The 23,299-nt window shown below is 37.4% G+C and overlaps 2 protein-coding genes across 4 annotated transcripts in view; one reads left to right on the forward strand and one right to left on the reverse strand.

The window, feature by feature from the left end:
• The first annotated feature begins 1,115 nt into the window (after nt 1-1,115).
• Nucleotides 1,116-23,299, forward strand: part of LOC126823515 (beta-1,3-glucan-binding protein) — a 33,185-nt gene continuing 11,001 nt past the window's right edge. The window contains exon 1 of the mRNA XM_050552412.2: nt 1,116-1,261. Coding sequence (XP_050408369.1) covers nt 1,193-1,261 — 69 coding nt within the window. The 5' untranslated portion in view covers nt 1,116-1,192. The remainder of the gene's footprint in view (nt 1,262-23,299) is intronic.
• LOC126823512 (poly [ADP-ribose] polymerase tankyrase-2) lies at nt 11,802-18,184 on the reverse strand. 3 transcript variants are annotated; one of them, XM_050552405.2, is made up of 6 exons: nt 18,035-18,184; nt 17,413-17,497; nt 15,182-15,490; nt 13,640-13,918; nt 13,378-13,482; nt 11,802-13,265 (listed from the first exon to the last, which is right to left on the reverse strand). In XM_050552405.2, the coding sequence occupies exons 2-6, from the start codon at nt 17,426-17,428 to the stop codon at nt 12,238-12,240; spliced, it is 1,737 nt and encodes a 578-aa protein (XP_050408362.1). In that variant the 5' UTR covers nt 17,429-17,497; nt 18,035-18,184; the 3' UTR covers nt 11,802-12,237. The 3 variants fall into 3 exon arrangements, with proteins under 3 accessions (XP_050408362.1, XP_050408363.1, XP_050408366.1); XM_050552406.2 differs by lacking the exon at nt 13,378-13,482; XM_050552409.1 differs by lacking the exons at nt 15,182-15,490; nt 17,413-17,497; nt 18,035-18,184 and having other exon boundaries at nt 13,640-15,175.

Genomic DNA, 23,299 nt, shown 5'->3' on the forward strand with positions numbered 1-23,299 from the left:
ATAACTAAAATTTGGATTTTATCTTAGTTAAAATTTGGTGAAACAGGCCCCGGAATGAGAAGAGAAACTAAGCTGGTTGACCGATATTTTAATTCTTAGGTCGACAAGTGATTCGAATATGCAATGTATTCTTCCAGAATTTTGAGTAGTATTTTTTCTGCTTCCATTTAAAGATACATTATGTAAGCTTTAAATAAAGAGCTGGCTATAATAGTTCGAAAATAGATAATGTAAAATGAATAATTTGAAAATTTCATTCAAATTACAGAGTAATTGCGAGCGAAGATATTAGCCTTTGAAGGTTTGACAAGACGTGTGCAATAATTTCAACCACCTTACTGGTTGTTCGAAGCTAAGTCTCCCTCCTCCATTTTTAGCTTCATTCAGTTATATAGTGGGATAACTGGTGTTTTCCTTTTGCGTTCGTCACTTCCGATTGTTGAAGCATTGATTACGCATCTATCGTATCAAAGATCTCTGTGATAAAATAATATTTGGAACGTGTTTAACCAGTTCTATCACATATGTGGTAATAACTGGCACCAATATTGTCCTTTAAATATTGTATATTAGGATCCTACCTCTTCACGGCAAGATAACAACAATATTGATTGAAATTGATCAATATCGAATTCTAATTCGTGTTTTTAATTTCGAATATTATGGGAAATATTAAGTTAGGGACTTTGCTCTTATACGGTAGAATGTTCTCCGTATGCAGAATAGGAAATGAGGTTTTGAAATCAGAAACAAAACAAAATTTTAATCCATTCTTAGTTTTCCCCTAACCAGTAACTTTAGTTCCCGAATTCTAGGTCTACACTGTCACATAATTTGGCACGGTTCTTGAATATTTGACACGATTTGTCTTCACCAGTAATTTTATACTTGAGGAGTTGTTTGACCAATCCGTTGAATATTGATCTAGTATCGGTGTCCAGATTATTAGGGGGTTTTATTTGTAAAAGAATATGCCATTTCCAAATACGGTAGCCTTGAACTGTATGTCTCTATATAAACCCCCTAAAACACAAAGACCCGTTATTTATTGGTTAAATAACCGAGGTCTTGTGACATATTAGTTAATAATTATAGTTGAACAACCCAGGAGTCGTGACATATTGGTTAAATAACCGTAGTTGAACAATCCAAGATCCGTGATATATTGGTTAAATAACTTTAGGTGACCGTTATGATGTGGAGTCTGGTTCTGTTAGCTTCAGCAGTGGTAGCTGTAATTTCTGGATATGGCATCAGTCAGGTAATATTAAATACTGTTGCCATTTGATTAACCCATCTGCTTCCATGTCTATTTATACCAATATGTGTGACTGTCGTTTGTTAGTTGGTCTGTCTGTGTGTCTGATCAGGATTGGCGGCTACACTAAGGCTGTCCCGGGGCTGAAATTTGGTATATAGGGCGTAGCTCGGACCACGGAGTACCAGAGGTCAGGTGGCGTTGGACTATCGCGTCCAGTTTCTGGGTTGTTTTACTTTCAACCCGTGCAGTGCCTGGTCATCCGGTAGTAACCAATAATATTGTCTTTGGGAGACTTTGGAAGCCACGGTGGATCAGTAAATATGACGTTGTTTCACTGACGACGAGATGCCGAATGTTTGCTGAGAAAGTTGTTCGAGAATTTTCACATTGAATTCATCTTATGTCAGGCCCGTAGCTAGCGGGGGATGGCAAGGGGGCATATATTTATCAGCGCCCCATAAGTCGAGTGACATTGGTTGGGCTGCCACACCCCCTTGCCCCCCCCCCCCCCCCGCTAGCTACGGGCCTGTATATAAAAGCGTCTAGTCGTTCGGACGGGACCAACAATGGAGATCAAGTGTAAATACATGTAAAAGATGGAAATAAGAATATTAACCCAGTGAGGTGCACGTTCGCCTCCAATAACCCCGTCAACACAGAAATATTAAGACGTTAGACTCCATTTTCTGTGAAACCTTCTAGATCACGCTTTCTGGAAAATTCTAGGTTCATTCTAACGCATTGTTTAGTTATTGGAGAGATTTTTAATGATTCGCAATTTGACAAAGTTGGGTTTCACGTCCAGCTTTTCTACTAGGTCGGGACTAATTAAGAGGGGCATACCTCATGCTATGTACCACGAGGGGTATTGTGTTCGGGACTAATTAAGACGGGCATACCTCATGCTATGTACCACGAGGGGTATTCTGTTCGGGCAGCGGCACTACGACTTACTCATTTAAACTACCAAAGATTTGGTTAGACGATAAAACGCTGTTTTTTTGTCAGGAAATCCTAACGACGGACAACTTTCTCGGCCGCCAGCCGGGGCCGTGTAACACTATGTCTTACAGATAACAGAATATCATAATGTATATAAGAACTTTATTGTAAACATGAAATAGACACAAATCGAGAGGAGCTCTATTCCAAGTCTGACTTGCTGTCAGTAAACGTTGCTTATAAAGCCTCTAACAATTAGCTGAGGTGGACAAGAGTGATAATCATATATGGTATTGTTCATTATCAATTATGGTGTTTGTATATTTCTTTGAAAGTCATTGTCAGGTCAAGGTATAATGAACTGACCACTAATACATTCTCTTTGAAATTCAGTCTAGTGTTACACGCGGATCATGTGTAGCTTGTTAAAGAACGTCTTGAATAAACTAGATGTTTATTAAGAACGTGTCTTCACAGAAGTTGTCGAGAGTTTAAACGTCAACTTCAGGTATAAATCACTCTGTTACAGCCGTCTGGTTGGTTTAAACATATATTTTATTGACAAACATCAAAAGGATCAGTCAAATTGTTATTATCATTACAATTTTAAAGAGTTAAGTCGCTAATATTTAGCATCTAGAAATTGACACAAATGGGTCGCAACGCATATAATTATTGTATTATGAATGTATATAAACTGATTTACATTCAATCGTTTCTGTTTTTACAATAATTTCTTATCAGTTATGTTCGGCGAAATACGCCAGAAGTCTCAATCGAATGGCAATCTCTAGCGTCTGGTTATTCCAGTCTACACTGATAGGATAATATTTATTGCGCATTCTCTCCAGATAAGAATATGACCTCACCGTTTGACGTGACTTGTGGAATATGTCTAGCTTCGTTCTTCCAGTCCCTTGTTACAAATGACGCCGAATGATAAAATGTTTATTTTGTCTTAAATATTGGATATCACAAGACCATCTTTTTCCCGGTAAGATCACAACATCAACGTTGATTTACATCGACAAATAATTCGTGTTCACTGTCGAAGATTTTGGATGATATTGAGCTAGAGACTTTAGCTACTTTAAGCAAAATATACAATATAATTTAAATACACGAGAGGTAATAAATAAACTATAAATCGTATCAAAGTAGCTTTGAATATGTTCAATAAGATTTGCAATGAAAAATAGAAGTTGTGAGATCAGAGTTAGATATTAAACGAGTATCCGGGCCCGAGTAGGTTTTAGAAAAATTTCTTAGATCCAAACAAGAATTTTACATAGAATTGTGTTCATTTTTCGAACACCGCTTTCTGGTTCCACTTTGCTATAAGTGTGTTTTTAGATTTGATTCAGAGGTTCTTGATTCTTCCTTTTGTTTAAGTCATGTTTTTTTCAGTTGCGCTTTTATAGTCAACGTCGATTTTAGCTGCTATCGATTTCCGATTTCATCGATCGTACAATCTGGTTATAATACAGATCTATATTTCGTTTCGTTTTTTATGTGGCCTACACTACATGAAGATCTGACCGGTTGTAGCGATAGGTCACGTCAGAGGTCATATGACGTCAGACATTTGATTAAGAAATCAGCATTGATGTTACTAGTGGATTACCGACAGTTCCGTGCAAAACACGTCTAAAGCTCGTCGTAACAGACCGTTTCATTGGCTTATTCCTCAAATCAATAAGAACGCCTATTATATAATAACTCTTCCAGATCCTGGTGTAGTAGTAAAACGAAATTTTGAACTATAGAAAACGAAACGAAATAGGATCTGTGTTTTAATCAGATTAAACGATCGGACTTCATTAGTTATCTTCATCTTGTGTAACGATGGTGGCGCGCATACTTGATTCAGAGAAACATCTACAAGCGTATCGATAATAAGGTTATTTGTTTACAATATAACAAAACGCTTGATTCCGATTACAAACATCATCATGTTAAAACAAAGCACTGGGGTAAAAATGTACGGTTCACGGTATCGGTTGTTGTGGATGTGAAACAGCCTACGTTTAGTTTCAAAATTCAAAACCATGATTCATAACGGTGCAAAAAATACAAAATTAGACATATAGACCACCTCATCCCCAATTCATAACATTAGGCGACAAAACCAGCGTTACTGACTCACATAAAAATGAAGGACAAACTTCGACATGTGGTTTACTTGACAAAAGCGAAAAACTACATTCCTTGATTTATCTCATCAAACATTGGGGTTATATGCCCTTTAATTGCATGCATTTTCTTATGATAATGGGTGTATTAAAATTGTTACATTTTAATCTGGGGGGTTGGATGGCCGAATGGTTAGTACGTGAGTGCTGTATCATAAGACCTGTCATTGAGTCAACTGGCGTGGTTTCAAATCCCCGGTTGTACGTGACAAGGAGTAGGGTCGCCTGTCCAGCCTCGTGGGTTTTCTCCGGGTCCTCCGGTTTCCTCCCACTGCTAAAGCGAATTATTGAAACAAAATTAAACCATATGTTAGTCCCGAAATGACCTAGTTTGTGTCGAGTGGACGTTAAACCCCATTTCTATGTCTCTCTCTCTCTCTCTCTCTCTCTCTCTCTCTCACACACACACACATTTTAATCTGTGACTAGTTCAGTTGGTGTTCTTTTTTTTTTATAGTTATATTATTATGTTAAATATGCTAGTCAATACTTGTTGAAACATTGCAGTATTAAAGTTACACCTAGTGATTGTTATCCATAATATTGTATTTGTCTTATTTTAATGTTTTTTTGTACAAATACAATGATTTACAAATATTATTTGCATTACCTAAACTCATTTTTGGAAATGGAAATACACGGAATGGATTTAATAGTTTCTAAAGATTATATTGGGTATTGGATGGATCACGTGGCTAAGTGGGTAAGACGTTGGCTTGCTAGCCTGGAGGTCGGGTGTTCGATCCCTGTATTGGCCCAGGAAGTCCAGTCGTTCGGATGGGACGAAAAACCGAGGTCCCGTGTACACATGTCCGTCTTCATAAGCCCAGTTTAGGAGCATAACAGTAGGACGTTAGGTATTGAAAAATAATCAAACGGTATTAAAGGCACTTTTAAACTAGATGCGAAAGAATATGGCATATATATTGTTAATAACAGACCCCATAAGCGTACGTGCCAGGGAGGTACGGGGTGGGTGGAGGGTGAACTCTCGGGCAGTGTGGCTTTTTCGGCAGACGGGCAATGCGAAAAATAAAATGATAATTTGTAAAAAAAAAAAGTACCCGAAATCTAATAAGACTCTACTTTTACTTTTATTTTAATTGAGTACCACGTATTTGTATTGAAACTACTCTAGATACTCAGTTGACTCGAAATGAGAATTTGTTTATCTTTTCATTCATGTTCCCCCGCTTCAAAAATCCGGAATTAGGTTGCAAAACGACATCGATAAGTTCTCCTGTACTCCAGGCGTGGAATAAAAGGAAATGCATTTGCGGCAGTCCAGTTTTCCTAATTTTCAGGGACGAGGTCTCTTCACCCCCAACGTGATATTTTTTTTCTGACATTTCTGTTCTTTAACAATCCGTTGAATATTGAATGTAGTAACCATTAGAATTATGCAGTAAGATGTCAATGCGTATTAGATAACTATATCATTAGCTATGTGCATTAGATGTTGAGGCCAGATTAATTGGTAATTTCGAGGGTTACAGTTCTGTATCTTTTATTTAATCACAAAATCTGCCCAAAGTAGCCTAAGTTCTTAGTAAAATGAAACGAAATGGGCTATTGGGGGCTATATATATGCTGCCCCGTTCCAGGCCCTCTGTCCAGCACCACTTCAAGACAAATCGCCAAGTGCAGTGACGTTCAAACAATCTAGATGGGATTAAATTCAAGGATGGCCAGTCTCTAAAACGTTAATGTTAACACGTGTGGTTTGGGGACTCTTTCCATAATGTAGCCCCGAAATTAGGCGCACTAAAAGTTCCCATAAGCTAGAAACATCGGGATATGCTATAAATCAACATTTACAAATAGTTTTTTTCAAAACAGCTCAAGCAAATGGTTGGCTGAGAACCCTAATAAAAATAAACAGGAGAATGATAGAGTGATGTAACTTTCTTATAGAGAAAACTCGGTAATTTACTGATTAACAATTGATTCGCTGAATTTCTAACTTTCAAACAATCCATGTCGAAGATTCAAATATTATCGCTATAGTATTTAAAGCTGAACTCCAATTACCAAACTACAGAAATAATTAAATAAAAAAATATAACGCCTTAAATAATCGCCATACTTGTTTTCAATTTGTAGGGCCAACATGCCGATTGTACGGCGTACAAAAACAGAGGCAGGCCACGTCCACATCCAGTGCATGCCGCTTTTCATGGTCAGATAACAGCGTCAATATTGTTTTAAATGCAATCTAATTAAAGTACAGATCTACATTTCGTTTCGTATTTTTATACTTTCGATGGCCTACACTACATGAAGATCTGACCAGTTGTACTGAAAGTCGTGTCAGGGGTCGTACGAGTGTCTTTTGATTCTATGACGTCAGACATTGATTAATCAATCAGCGTTGACGTTTCTAGTTGTTTACCCACAGCTCCATGCATCGCACGTAACAGACCGTTTCATTAAATAATCCCCATTTCAACCAGACAGCCTGTAATATAACAACTCTTCCAGATCCTAGTGTAGTAAAGACAAGAAAAACGAAATTTTAAACTACAAAAAACGAAACGAAATAGGATCTGTGTTTTAACCAGATTGATTGAAATGGATCCATTTTTTTATTTCTGTTGTAATTTCTAATATTATGGATAATACTGAGTAGAAGGTCTAGCTGCTTTAAGGGTATTTTCCTGTAGGGTCAGTAATGTGGTCACGTGGTTAGATTATAAAACCAGCTTGGAATATCAGGTTTACATTTTATATGCAGATCAGGTTCGGATTAAACAAACAACTTTCAACTAATCTGAATATTGAGTAGTAAACGAACAGACACAATCTTATCGTAAATCAACTTTGAGGGAAACCCCACTCGTACAGTACATGGTACATAAAAATATCATTTTTTATACGAACGTGAAAACTCTTAGGGTCAAACAGGCCCCCATAATAGTGCAAATGGCTCAACACCCGACGTACGTGTTTTGACACGCACGGGGCTTTGGGATTGGTAGCTCGCAGACCAGCCGCAACATACCGGGTGAGAAATTTGTATGTGAAGGACCAAAAGTCTCTACGGCCGATCTGCGATCTTATAAGGTGCCGAACACACGCAGAGGCCTGTATACACTGACACTGACGAGAGCCCCAAACGAAACGATTACGGACCGACGACCCGGGCAGGTGGCTTACAGTTTTTAATTCACCATTTTTTTTTTAAAAATGTGAACTGACAGAATCTGATCCTAATCCTACCCCACGCCACTAGGTACCCCACATTGAGAAAAGTCTCGGGTTTACTTCTACTTCACAATAAAATAACTTTGTATGTTTTATATCAGTTGATAACAGTTTTTTTTTTTAAAAAAAAGAACAATACTCGGCATACCTCCGGGTCACTCCAGGTGTCCCCCACCCCTTCTCACTCTACGGGCCCTGAAAGCATACATCCTCTCACTCCATGGTCCCTGAAAACATAGATCCTAGCTAATAAACCTCTTAGGATCGCAAACTTGGAGTTTAAATTTAGAATTGCGGCCTGTAGACGATAAACACAAAAATTGGGGTTGGCTCTGCCCCTGGGGGTTGGACATGGACATAGACAAATATAAATAGGTACGCCGCTGTTATTAAAATGATTGGTCATGCTGAATTTGGTCATGAAAAAATCTGTTAATAATTGCGACCATTAGATAATTTTACAGACAAAATGTTTAAAAGTCGACGTGGCATCGTCCATGAGGAATGACCATGCACCAAAATAAATCAGTAATGACCGGCCCTAGGGTATGAGGAATAAATATACCAATAGGCCTGTAGTCAACATTTCTAACGTAAAGTTCCGCTACAGGGTCCTCGATGCTAAACAAACTATACATTTTGGGAAAGTTTATAACACCAGGAACACAAATCCTGAGAGTTCCAAGCAAAATGTTTACAATAACTCGGTTTAGGGCGTGGTGAAATCTTTATAATTATTTAGTAAATGCTATATTTATGCTAACAATTGTGAAGTTGACATAAATTAAATATTTGCAAAACACGCCATACCTTCATCTACGACATTCGCTAAAGGGGCATTAGGTAAGATTAGATAAAGAGTTGACAGTCCTCGCTATAATAGTTAAAAAATAGATAATGAATCCAGCTCAGAATATACTGAAAAGTTTAGTTATATTGCTTCACCCTGAACCGAGATATTAGCGATGCAATTTTAGATTAGCCTTGATCGTCATTACTAACCATGGTACGATAATAAACAATTTCTTGGTTAAACCATCCATCACAAAACATTCAAATCCACTAGATATCACAGGCTAACGATTATGATCTGGATAAGTTAATTAATGTCTAATTAATAATTGAGATAACAATCCAGGCCCAGAGAAAGACCTGCAATAGACAGATTTAGCTCTTACATAATGCATGTTTAATTTTTATTTAAACCAAAATGTAGAAAACATAACAGAAAAGGGAACATACGGAATTTTGGAAATTTACGGTACAAGGAGTTATCTCCCTTGGTGGACTATATCAATAATTATTGATAACAGTATTTAGTTTAAACAATTTATTCGATAAACTGAATAGGATTTAATAAAAAAACAAGGACCTTTATAAATTCTCCCTAAAAACTATATTTACTTATAATATCTATAAAACTTTTTTCTAATAGGATTTGCGGCTAAACTTCTAACAAATATTTAAAGTGAAACATAGCAACTATAAATATTTAGTTTTCTCACTAAAATAGATATATGACCAAAACTAAATAATACTGTAATGGGGGCGACAATTGTAATGAAGGGGAAAGAAATCAAATGGAGTTTAATGTCTTACTGTTCTACACTAGCCTGTATAATGAAGATGGGCATATGTCATGCGTTAAAAGATGGGGGCATTGTACAGGTACTATTCCTGCTTTGCATGCAAATGGCATCAGTGCAAGGGAGTTGCGGTGACTCAGTAAGGGGCTGAACTGGCTCCCTTACCGGGAGGTAGAGGGTTTGGTCCTAGTCCGGCATGGTTTCCCCTTGTCAGTGATGCAGGAAGTAGGGCTGGGTGAGTAAGACGCTGATTCACAAATCACGAGGTTTGATGGTTATGTTACCCTGGGCAACGTCTAGTTATTCGGATGGTATATCAAACTGGCGTGCACATAAAAGAATAGACCATAGCGTCGCTGTTTTGGCCAAATTCCCTTTATAGCATATGGAATGGCGTATGTATATCTTCATTATCCCGGTTTATACTGAACAGTAAGACAGTAAACTATATTTGATTTTTTTTTTCTCTACATTACAATTGCCAGTGTAGTCCATGTGATGTGGGCGATCACGTGGCTAAGTGGGTAAGACGCTGGCTCGCTAGCCTGGAGGTCGGGTGTTCTATCCCTGCATTTGTCAGTGATGCAGGACGGAGGGCCTGACAAGGACAGCTGTCTAGTCCTTCGGATGAGACGAAAAACCGAGGTCCCGTGTACAAATTGGCGTGCATGTAAAAAATCCCTTGACAGTTGGAATTCGATATAAGAGTAGGCCGTAGCGCCGCTGCCCGGGCAAAATTACCCTCATAGCACACTGTATGGCGTATGCCCGTCTTCATTAGCCCAGTTTAGGAGCAAAACAGTAGGACGTTAAACCCCATTTCATTTAATTTCATTTCCATGTGGTGTTTGTATATGTAGTGAAAGCGATGATGGTGATGTATGGTGACCTACATTACTATTTCATACCAATACTTCAAAATCACAAAAATGATTTGGATTTAAAATAAAATTATATTGAAAATTAAAAATGTTTTATTTTTTTAATGCAAAAAAATAATGAAATATCAAATTTAAAAAAAAAATCCACTGGCGGGTATTACTTTTGTTTACCAACTGGAAAAATGAAGACATCTTTGCGTCCAATTCCACCTGTCATGGTCCCCTTTTACTTACACGCTAACGTGTACTACTACAAGGAGCGTGGAGTGTCCGTCTCATCCACACGACTAGAGATTGTTTCTTGCTAGGACCCCGGTCCTCCGCCACTGTATCATAAGGCCTGTCATTGAGTTAACTGGCGTGGTTTCGAATACCCGGTTGTACGTGACAAGGAGTAGGGTCGCCTGTCCAACCTCGTGGGTTTTCCCCGGGTCCTCCCACTGCTAAAGTCCACTACGCCCAAGAAAATTATTACCAAAAATTAATTAAACCATATGTTAGTCCCGAAATGACCTAGTTTGTGTCGAGTGGACTTTAAACTCCATTTCTCTCTCTCTCCTCTGCCAAGGACATGGTGAAAATATGCTGGAAAATCCCGCTGAAGTATTATGGGAGATAACTCTGATTTGGCCGCCCTGGGATTGGCAGGGTTAGATCTATTTCATAAGGCTACCTTCAAGGTCACGAGATGTAAACAGGACTAGCACTAATTACAACCCTAACCCTGGACCTAACCCTAACCCTGGACCTAACCCTAACCCACAATCTCGCCAACAATCACGTCCCCTAACCTTATTTACATCTCAGCTACCTTGACTATTCTATGCAAACATCGGTGGTTTTCGCCAATATTTAATTTTATGCCAACTTTAGAATTATTAGTATAACTATATAATTAATACTTGACAATTGTGACGATTTTCACCAGACCCTAAATCGAGTTATTACAAACATTTTGCTTGGAACTCTATGGATTTGTGTTCCAGGAGTTTTAAACTTCCAAAAAAGCTTGTTCAACGGAATTGTTTTTTCTAACCAAGCTATAATTTTTTGCCACAGGCCTACAAGTTCCAAGGGGGGGGGGGGGGGTCACGTTGGCTAGGTGGGTAAGAGTCTGGCTCGCTAGCCTGGAGGTTGGGGTCACGGTGGCTAAGGTGGTAAGACACTGGCTCGCTAGCCCGGAGGTCGGGTGTTAGATCCCTGCAATGGCCGAGAAAGTTCATCCATATTTTCTAGCGTGACTCCCCCTTGTCAGTGATGCAGGACGGAGGGCCTGACAAGGATAGCTGTCTAGTCGTTTGGATCGGACGAAAAACTGAGGTCCCGTGTACGCATTTGTGTGCACGTAAAAGATCCCTTGACAGTTGGAATTCGATATAAGAGTAGGCCGCATTGCCGCTGTCCGGGCAAATTTCCCTCATAGCACACTGTATGGCGTATGCCCCTCTTCATTAGCCCAGTTCGCAGCAGAACAGTAGGACGTTAAACCCCATTTCTTTTCATTTCACAAGTTCCAAGACTATCCATTCAGAATAGTAGTCTGTGGGCAACACGCAAAGAAATATGGGCGTGTCTCAGCCCCTGGGTATGCACCAAATACAACACGGTGTCATCCTTAGGGTATAAGGAATAAGTATGCAACGTTCCGAAACGATCCGGTAAGAATTGCGGCCTGTAGGCGAAACCATGACACACGCGCACAGACCGAATTGGACGTATAAAAATAAACACGAGATTTTGTCAACAGTATTATTCATTGAAAATAAATATATACAAATAAAATATTGAAGACATTTTAAATAAATTAAACAATAAAATAAACAATAAATATATACACAGTATTAGTCCTGTAGATAAAGTACAAATACGTCATCAGTAGTTTTAACTGTTGACTAGAGACAGTGTAATACGTCATCAGTAGTTGACTAGAGACAGTGTAATACGTCATCAGTAGTTTTAACTGTTGACAAGAGTATAATACGTCATCAGTAGTTTTAACTGTTGACAAGAGACAGTGTAATACGTCATCAGTAGTTGTATCTGTTGACTAGAGACAGTATAATACGTCATCAGTAGTTTTAACTGTTGACAAGAGACAATAAAACTGTAAATTGTATGACTAGAGACAATAACATTATGTTGACTAGTTTACACGAATTATTATAACTTGTTTATTTTAATTTCATTTGATCTGTGATATATTTTATCTTTTCACCTTGTTCAGTGTCTGACCACCTACAATAATCTAGAACTGTTTGACTATATTTATTCTTGACATGTAGATCTAGATGTAAACAATCAACTAGATATTGTACTGTAGATAAAGTACCGTCTAGACATGCCAGGTGTAAGATGGTAGTATTATAACTGTCTCTAACGTTAATATCAGCCTGATGACTGGCTAGATATTGTATTTTATCTACAGGACTTACACTTGACATACAACAGTAAAATAACGGTGTACTGTTGTAACGACCTGTTGTATTAACATTCATGTGTAAATCATCAACAAGATATTGTACTGTAGATAAAGTACCAAACCAACATGCCCTGTGTAAGATGGTATTATTACCACTGTCTCTAGCGTTAATATCAGCCTCATGACTGACTAGATATTGTATTTTATCTACAGGACTTACACTTGATTGACAACAGTAAAATAACGGTGTACTGTTGTAACGACCTGTTGTATTAACATTCATGTGTAAATCATCAACAAGATATTGTACTGTAGATAAAGTACCACACAAACATGCCACGTGTAAGATGGTATTATTATCACTGTCTCTAGCGTTAATATCAGCCTGATGACTGACTAGATATTTTATTTTATCTACAGTACTTACACTTGATCTACAACAGTCAAATAACGGTGTCTGGTTGTCATAACCTGTTGTATTAACATCCATGTGTAAATCATCAACAAGATATTGTACTGTAGATAAAGTACCATGGAGACATGCCACGTGTAAGATGGTATTATTATCACTGTCTCTAGCGTTAATATCAGCCTGATGACTGACTAGATATTTTATTTTATCTACAGGACTTACACTTGATCTACAACATTTAAATAACGGTGTCTCGTCCCACATACTGTCTCTGACTTTAACATCTATGTTCACCATGTTTTTTATATCATCCAAAGTACCATGTAGACAGGCATCAAATAATTGCTGTTGTTGTTGTTGACGTGTATCTGTAATATATAACATGTTATACTATATTTACAGTTTATCAAGTCATATTTAATATTGTTTCAGGTAAGCCAGTCCGTGTTTGATCTTATATTATATATTAGAATAACTTACCTTTCTTATCTGAGGTATCACTTGTATTACCAGACAAAGTAACATCTGAGGTATCACTTGTATTACCAGACAAAGTACCAGGTAATAATTGTGGCTGAATGGTATCTGTAATATATAAGTCATATTTAATATTTTTCATCTAACTAGAATAACTATAAAGTTTATTATACGTCTTCTGACTTCAATGACGATAGGTGTATGACATAATAACTTGTGCCGATGTGTGTATGACGTAATATATTTGAAATAGATATCAACCTACCTTCCTCATTTAGGGTAAGAGTTTTAATACATGTCTCCAACTCATCAATTCTCTTCTTTGTCAGAGCTTCTTTCTCTTCAGTTTGTTTTTTGTATGTTTCTAGTTTTTCTATTTTCTTCAACATCTGTTTGGAATCTCCATCTTGCCTTGTTTTCAGTGCTTCCATCTGTTTCTTCAGGTTCTCTAATTCCTGTTTAGTAAGGTCGCGATCTTTATGTAAGTCTTCTAGGTGATGTCTTGTCTTGTCTTGTTCTGACATCAGATTGGTTTTATTTTTACCTGTATGATAAAATTACTTACAATTCAATACTATTACCTGTATAATATAATATAATACAAAATTACACAAGACAAACCCACGGACAGGAGACAATATACATAGTTGAATTAAATGGGGTGTAACGTCCTACTGTTCTGCTCCGACAGGGCTTATGAAGGCCGACACGCGCCAAACAGTGTGATATAGGAAGGCAATTTGCCAGGACAGCGGCGCTACAGCCTACTCTTATATCGAAATACAACTGTCAAGGGATCTTTTACGTGCACGTCAATGTGCACACGGGGGCTCGGTTTTATCGTCCCATCCGAACAACTATACATTCCACTTGCCAGGAGCCAGAGCCCAGGCCCGTCCCTCTCTCATGCACCACGCCGGAAAATACCGATTAACTTTCTCGCCCAAGGCAGGGATAAAACATGGGACATCCAGGTTAACGAGCCAATGTCTTACTCACTGAGCCACCGTGGCTCCAATATACATAGACATTTCAATTAAAACAAAATACGTAAATAGATCCGGGTGCTAGCTATTAGCGTCCATTACGCTTTAGGCCTACATTCCCTGGCCTATAGTGATATAGGCTTCACTCAAAATGAAACCAAACTAAGAATAATTGAAACAATCCAAGAAAAAAGGGGAATATTTTAGGAACGTTGTATCATACTGGTGTCAGTCATGATCGGTTGACAAGAAATCTCAATGTCAGCATATTGAGCAAGAAACAGTATTGAATTAAAATACATGGAAGCCATCGAACATAAACAACCAGTCTTGGCGGCCGTCGTCTGCTAAATGACGTTACACAAATGTTGTCGTCTGCCAACTGACGTCATAAGTTAGAATGTAAAAAGCGCCAACAATAATAAGGGAGATAATCCAGTTATAGTAAGATAATTATAGTATCGTTCGATCATCGTATCAATCTTTTATATTTTGCTATAATCACATACAGTATATTGTCATGTTAATATAAGGCATCTGTTGTAGGTCTAATTTAGTAAAGATAAGAAAACATAATAGGTTTTTATCATTTATATTTTCTATGATGTAATTTTCATGATGTTTAAACATCTAAAATGGGTAGGCGAGTAAATTAACGATCTTTAATCATGGAAGTAAAAAAATTCATTTCTCGAAAAGATCGGATATATTCAAGCAATAAGAACAGAACCGGTACGTTTGTATTTTTTATGTTTTTACAAGTTGTCAATGTTTATATATATATGGTGTAGTGTTCTTGTTTAAAATAGAAATAAACTTACCATTCGTGGTGTTTTCTAATACATTTACGATTTTCTTGTAACCTAGTTCTCGTAAACATTGGATGAATTTACCATAGGCATCGCCACAGTTTAAGACATACGTCACTAGCTTGTTAGCAGCTGCCCAGCGACCTTTTTCAACGGTATTGTAAATTTTATTTATTTCGTCCCTTTCATCTGCGTCGAATACGTTTTTTTCAAATAATTTATTACCAAGTTTTACTGGTTCTTTGATATGATCCACCAGGTAGCAGAAATTAGCTTGAACCTTCTGATAATCGTCTTTGGGCATCTGACCTTTTTGTTTTACTGAAAAAATTTATTACACAGTTGTATTGTATTCCTGATATTCTCAAATCTCATTAAAATAAAATATCAATAACGTTTCATATTTTAATGATGTATTAAAATAAAATGTCGATTATGTATATAAGCGCATGGCCGAAAATAAAAATCCGGGTTACAAACGACGGCCTCGGTCTTCTGCAAGAGTGGAGGAGGGCAGCTTGGAGTATAGGATCCCCCGCCCCACAACCTCAAGAAATTTTGGAAAATCGGTCGCAAACATGTTTTCCTGCTACTCTAGCCCGTGAATTTCAATCAACCTACCAATCGTGCACGGAGACGCAACCGTCGAAAGAAAATTTTGAAAATTTAACTGCTGCAAACATGTTTTCCTGCTATTCCAACCCGTGAATACAGCAACTTCAGTATGGTCCAGTATAGTCTACCTTAGGTGGCTGACCTGGATCCCAAACAACCGGAGAAAATGTTGAAAATTTAACCGCCGTAAATACATGTTTCTGCTATTCTATCCAATGAGTTAAGCAACTCCAAAGTTGTCGAATGGTTTTGTAACCAAAATCACACTCTATGCCGACCGAAACGGAAACCATCTAATCAGCCTGTTGCAGCTGCATTCACAAATAATAATCGATGCGCGCAAAATGTCGCACAAAATAGAGTGGCTCCAGACAAAATGTTGTAATTCATACTCAATTCAATTCGAGGTAATTGATTAAAAGAAACGTAAAATAATTGTTTTATTTTCCCAAGTAGATGAAATGACATCTTTTTTCACCTTATCCATCTGCCCGAAAAGCTAGATTGCCCGAAAGTTGTTTTTTGTGGGTTGGGTGGGGGTCTTCTGGCTCGCGCGCCTATGATTGTGTTGATGGAAAGGGAGACAACCTCTAAATGTAGACCACAAAAACGGGATTACTGTCCAAACATTGTGTGTCAGGATCGTATGTGTCTTGATAAGAAATCTCAAATAAACTATGTAGCTATGGGTGAATTAAATATATGAAATGAAATGAAATGAAATGGGGTTTAACGTCCTACTGTTCTGCTCCTAACCTGGGCTAATGAAGACGGGCATACGCCATACAGTGTGCTATGAGGGAAATTTTGCCCGGGCTGCGGCACTATCGCCTACTCTTATATCGAATTCCAACTGCGAGGGGATCTTTTACGTGCATTCCAATGTATACACGGGACCTCGGTTTTTCGTCTCATCCGAAAGACTAGACAGCTGTCCTTGTCGAATTAAATATAAAGTTATGGCGTGAGTCATTTTACAAAAAAAACAAAAATTAAAAGAAATGAAATGAAATGGGGTTTAACGTCCTACTGTTCTGCTCCTATACTGGGCTAATGAAGACGGGCATACGCCATACAGTGTGGTATGAGGGAAATTCTTCCCGGGCAGCGGCACTATCGCCTACTCTTATATCGAATTCCAACTGCGAGGGGATCTTTTACGTGCATTCCAATGTATACACGGGACCTCGGGTTTTCGTCTCACAGGACAAGAGAACTGTCCTTGTCATGCCCTCAGTTCTGCACCACTGACATGGGGAAACCCCATCGGAAAATCCAGATGAACTTTCTCGGCCAATGCAGGATCGAACTCCCGACCTTCACCCACTTAGCCACCGTTGCTCCCCCCAAAAAACTTCGACTGAGTATAAGAATGAAATAATGCAAAAGAAGGGACCGGTCTTATTATTGGCGGTCTTTAATTGAACCGACAAACTTCATTAAAAATAATCACTCACTCAACATATTAAATACCAAATTTGGTTTAAATCCAGCAAGTGATTCACGAGACACTCGAACAGGTAAAGAGCAAGGGTTATGACCTTTGGCCCGCTGAGAAAAAATAATGTGTGACGTCATAATGAAAATTAAGAGTAAAGTAGGTAGATTATTACCATCATTCTACTTACTTTGATACATTGCCATCTTGATAACAGAATTTTATTATTTGTATTCTGGACCTAGATAGGTATCTTACTTCACCTGGTCTTTTATCTTAAAAACAAGAAAATGTAATTAAAATTAGATTTCATTTCGTTCAGTGACTTGTATGTTCTGGTATTAGGGAGGTGGAGACCTGGGTCCGTATTCAAAGGTTTCCTTGAACGTTGAAGTTAATCGAAAATATTTAAGTGTATTATACATGTGCTTGGTTATATAAAATACCTAAATGCACAATTAATAACAACATCAATGTTGATTTAAACTGACCAATAAGCCGTGTTTGCAATGTGGAAGACTGTTGATTATATTGAGTTAGAGACTTGGCTACTTTAATTTATATAACTAATTATCAAGTGATAAATGTAACTGTATTCTGAATTGTTACGATTGACACGTGCTCGTATCTTTCTTCGATTTTTGACTTTCTCATGTATAGCCCAATATTATAGTGAATATTTGTCTTTAAAAAGGACTGGTTGGGTGTCATACCAAGATTGAAGTTTGAAACTCATGTTCCAATAGAGTTATTATAAAATATTTCCTACTGTATAAAGATAAAATACATATATAAAATTTTATCATATTCACCTGACTGTATTTGTATTTGAAGAAATCCTCAACTCTAGATGAACAGTTGTTTAACGTCTGCTGTCTGGATTGTTTCTGACGCTCGCCGTTTGGTCTACCTCTAGATATATATGTGTGTGTTTACTGTCACCCCTAGTAACATTTCAAACATTCATTTTAATAATATAAGATAAGGCGTGATTTAAACTCTGCCCTGTATGATTGGTAGATGGTGACTAATGCTACTATAAATATCTCCACCAATTATATCATGTGACTAACGTATAGAAATTGAAACATGCTATGTAGTGAACCTCAACACATAAATGTTTATTTGATACCTAACATTTAAAGGTCCACTCTTCTACATCGTACAGGTCCACTCTCCTACACACGACAGGTCCACTCTCCCACAGGCCCACTCTCTTGCCGTCTACAGGCCCACTCTCCACATTCTACAGGTCCACTCTCACACATTCTACAGGTAAGGGTTCTATTCATCAAAGTTACAAATGAGATTTGCATAATTATCGAAAGGCTTTTGAAAGGCAATCGAAACAATCTATTAAAAAATTATTTAAAAACAAGTCAAGTAGATGCTAAAATTAATTCAAAACACGCAATTGACAGTTTGAATGCGACATTAGACTTGATCATTTAAAAAATAAGTCGATGCTAATGTTATATCTTGCCGTCAAAATACTGAGGTGTTGTTATGCGGTCTGCATCGCCATGCTAGATGATGGGGGGGGGGGGGTAACGCATTAGAGGTAGGATATGGTTGAATTGAAAATATATTCCGCGGGAAAACCTTTCTGTAATTTTTGGTATACGTGAGATTTGCACGTGGACATTAAATAGATTGATTTTTCAACTGAATAAAGAATCGTAACATTAATAAATACATGGAGACGTTTTATTGTGTAATCATCAATAGATATATTATTATCAGAAATAAATCTACGCGTCAGAAATAAAATTATTCCTTTCAGAATATTTTATATTAAACACAGGTCACTGGCAACTTGCCAAGTATAACACTGTGGCGGTTAAAGATACAACCTGTGATGGCTGCGGAAAACAGCGATGGTTAAAGATACAGTATGTCATAGTCACGGAAAGCCGTGGTGGTTAAAGCTACAACATGTTATGGCCGCGGAGAATCGTGGTGATCATGTGGTTGTGAATCGTTTAAACCTTGGCATCCAGATATAACTAAAAACGGAGACGGAATAAAACAAATATCCATAGCAACAAAGATATTAAAGCTTTAAAAGGCGTATAAATCCAATGTAACGGGAACGTGATTAATATTTTCAACTGGACAACAACGACAATAAAACAATGGTTGTAAAAGAATTTTGACTGAATTGTTCGATAAATATTACTCAAAACTTGTTCTTCACTGGAAAAATGTCAATAATGGCGACAACAATCTATTAACAGAACAGTAGGACGTTAAACCCATTTCATTTTCATCCAATTACAGCGACGTTGTATTTTTTATTATATGAAATTGCTTGAATTATCTGCAAGATTTTTTTCTAGCACCAGATGAAATATTTTATTGCGTGAGACAACAACAACAAGAGCAAGTCTTAATCCATTGTTAATGAGATAAAAGAAATGACATAATTGAAAAAAAAAGCAGATTTAAAATTGTATTAACCCTGCCCAACTCATCGAATTGTATTAACCCTGCCCAACTCATCGAATTGTATTAACCCTGCCCAACTCATCGAATTGTATTAACCCTGCCCAACTCATCGAATTGTATTAACCCTGCCAACTCATTAAATGAGAGGTGATATCTTGTATTCTTGTAAGATCACGTATACCCTGCATCGTGCACGAAACAACCGGATAGGTGATTAACTAGTTGGGAATTCTCTGGAAATATATTACTCATTTAAATATTTTGAAGTCGTTTGAAAATGAAAGGTTGACCTAGCTTTCCATAAATCTGTTATTTTCTTATTGTGTTGGTATGTGAAAGAACCATACGGTAATCACATGTTATGAGTTTTAGTTTAGAATGTATAAAGACTCGTCACGTGTTGGGTGTAGTTACATGCATTTATGCATAAATTATTATAAATGAAAGTCGTCTTTTTATAGCTGTATAAAGATATCAGTTTTTCTTTTATGTCCTTGAAAGCAGAATTCATATCTATTTAAATGGTCTTTGGCCATTAATAGAACAGGATCAATTCCCATTGTCAAGCCATAGGTTTTTTTACGATGACTCATATCAATAATGAATCACAAAGAAGGGCGTTAGATCAAATTATCTTTAAACTTGTTTTTTTTTTTTTGGGGGGGGGGCCTAATTTTAATATGGAACTATTTGGTATCCACTCCTATCGTCAGGCCCGTACCTAGCGGGGGTGGGGTGGGGGCAAGATGGTCGTTGGTTTCGTATTGCGTGCAATGGAAAGGGTGCCAAAGGCGCCCACTGGGATAACCGATTCTTTCCCCATTTGGTAAAGACACCCATTGGGTGGCCGATTTGCTCCAAGGGGGGCGGTTTCCCCGCTTGCCCCCCCCCCTCCCGCTAGGTACGGGCCTGATCGTTCCGTAGATCCCTCCGCTCTTCCACAACTCTTGTAAACACTGAACAATTTGAACTTTTGGGGAGTTAAGTATTCACACTAACTGACCATGGTTGTTAAGCTGATCCCATTGGAAACCTATTGAATTTCATAGCTGTCCAGGCAATATCCCCCAAAACCCTATCAACGTTCTACAGACCAGGGTTCTATTTTCATTCTTTGTCTGGTTCTGTTGAAATTGAGATGGTAATTAAAACTTTTGTACCCGAGATGGTAATTAAACCCTTGCTAGCTCGTGGATTATAAATGCTGCTAACTCTAGTTTAAAGTAGGGAGAGACATACAGAATCAGACAAACTTACAAGCTTTGTAAGTATTCAAATGTAAAAGTTGAGGAATATTTTATATGAAACGCATGGACAGATTTTAATTTGTAAATAATCAACAGGTCCAGATTTGTGAGTTTATTTCCATTGGAAGCAACTGGATTCTTTTTCGTCTGCTGTTTTTTGTTTAGCATTTTAAAGATGGGTTCCCGCGTACCAACTTTGTGATTTAATGGTATATATGGACTAAAAATATATATTCAAACTAATTAATTTGTCATAACTTTGCTTCAAATCCTTCTCAAACATTGTAATTGCGAAGGAATGTCCTGCTATAAAAATTCGATCAAACCAGGTCATGTTTACGTCACGTGACTTACCTCTCTTGGAAGTCAGAGGAGAATTCATTGCATACATAAGACGATGTTGTCTTTAATCGCTTACTATTTGTTACAAATATCGAATCCTAATTAAATTCTCGGATTATCCACTACCCGCGTATTTTTCCGTCATTTTTATCTCAGAAAGTGTTGTACGTCTAACTCTTCATAAAGTTTATCAACTTGTATACGCTCCATGAGTGTTTTTCGGGGAATCCAGTATTTTTCTAGTAAGATTGGATATCTCTACTTTCCATATATACCAAAATTACCATACTTTTATTGGAAATAACCACCCGATAAATACTTTTCTGGGAACCCATCTTTAACGACAAAGGGAGAAAATGTTCCACCCGCTCTTCTCACGACAAAGAATTTTAAAACCGTGTTTTAACATGACATTGTTACATTTAAGAATTTGTTTATGTTTGACCTTTTTTTTTATGCATCAATTTTATATAAATAATCTTAATTAAAATCAATTGACAATTATAACATTAATAATGTTTTAGACGTTATTATTTCAAAACGAGTCCCGCCCCTACCAAACAACGATAAGAGATCATATATGATATTTAAAAAGCTGTCCTTTATTAGTTTATTGTCGACTAATTGTAAGAATGTTTAAGACGTATAATACCTAATACATAGCCATATTTGGTAGTAAATAAGCTGTAATATATATCACCCTGAGCTAAAAAGACTGAGCATATATCCATATTTGGTTATGAATTTCTTCAGTCCTATTTATTAGCTCTTGTTTGTATTACGTATTTCGTTTGCTCTTTTCCTAGAAAATCATTTGTTAGACAGCCTTTATACGTTCTACGGGTTGTTTTATTGTGTTCATGAAATATACTTTGTCTATTTTACATTTAATAAAAAGAGGCATTCAAAATACAAACTATTGATAAACACTCCGTTGATCTGTTTCTAGGTGGTAAAGTCAAACTATAATACAAAGCTTTTGTAACTATTTATCAAGTGTTGATAGCAATGATTTATATGCTTATTGTGAAGGACGTTGAATTTTTAACCAAGAAATTGCATTAAAGTAGTCTCTAACTCAGTATCATCCAAAGTCTTCGAAATGGGCTTCTGATATCCAATATTGAAGACAAAATAAACATTTTACCATTGGTACACGAATCGTGTACCATAATGCTTTTCTGCGCATTTGTAACAAGGGAGTCGAAGAACGAAGCTATACATATTCCACAAGTCATGTCAAACGATAACACCATATTCTTATACTATCGGTGAAAACTGTAATAACCAGACGCTAGCGATTGCCCTTCGATTGAGATTTCTGGCGTATTTCGCCGAACATAACTAATTTGAAATTAGAGTAAAAATGGAAACGATTAATTGTAAATCAGTTTTTATATATTCATATTACATTATATGTGTTGCGATCAATTTGCGACAATTTCTAGGTGTCAAATGTTGGTGATCTAGCTCCTTTAAGGTAATTGAATGTTGTTAATTCCATATCGTTTCATACACTACAACATTCAGTAGGTCAATTCAATAAATGACTTGCGCGTGGGGTGTGAAATGAAATGGGGTTTAACGTCCTACTGTTCTGCTCCTAACCTGTGTTAATGAAGACGGGCCCGTGGGGTGTAATCTAGTACCAAGGGATATGGGTGTGATACAGTACCAGGGGATATACTAATAATAACATTGTGGGGGCGGGGGTATAGTGGTCTAGAGTGTCACGCTTCTACCTCTAGCTGGTCGGTCACCTCTGGCTTACGGTTATGGTTCGATCCCTGGTGTGAACATATGTGACTTGGGGATGGAGGCGTCTTCTCAACCTCGTGGGTTTACTCCGGGTACTCCGGTTTCATCCCACAGGAAAGTCCCTTGCGCGTGCCCTAAGGTAATACAAATGGAAAATAAGACTTGTCTGCGATATCACCTTCGGTGGAAGCAGACGTTAAACACCAAGAACAACTAATAACACTGAAAATGTCTAGTTATTGCACGGTGGAGAGGGACAACACTCAGCTTATTCAACGAAAA

Source organism: Patella vulgata, chromosome 6 (genome assembly GCF_932274485.2).
Source record: "Patella vulgata chromosome 6, xgPatVulg1.2, whole genome shotgun sequence".
NCBI classification, from domain to species: Eukaryota; Metazoa; Mollusca; class Gastropoda; family Patellidae; genus Patella; species Patella vulgata.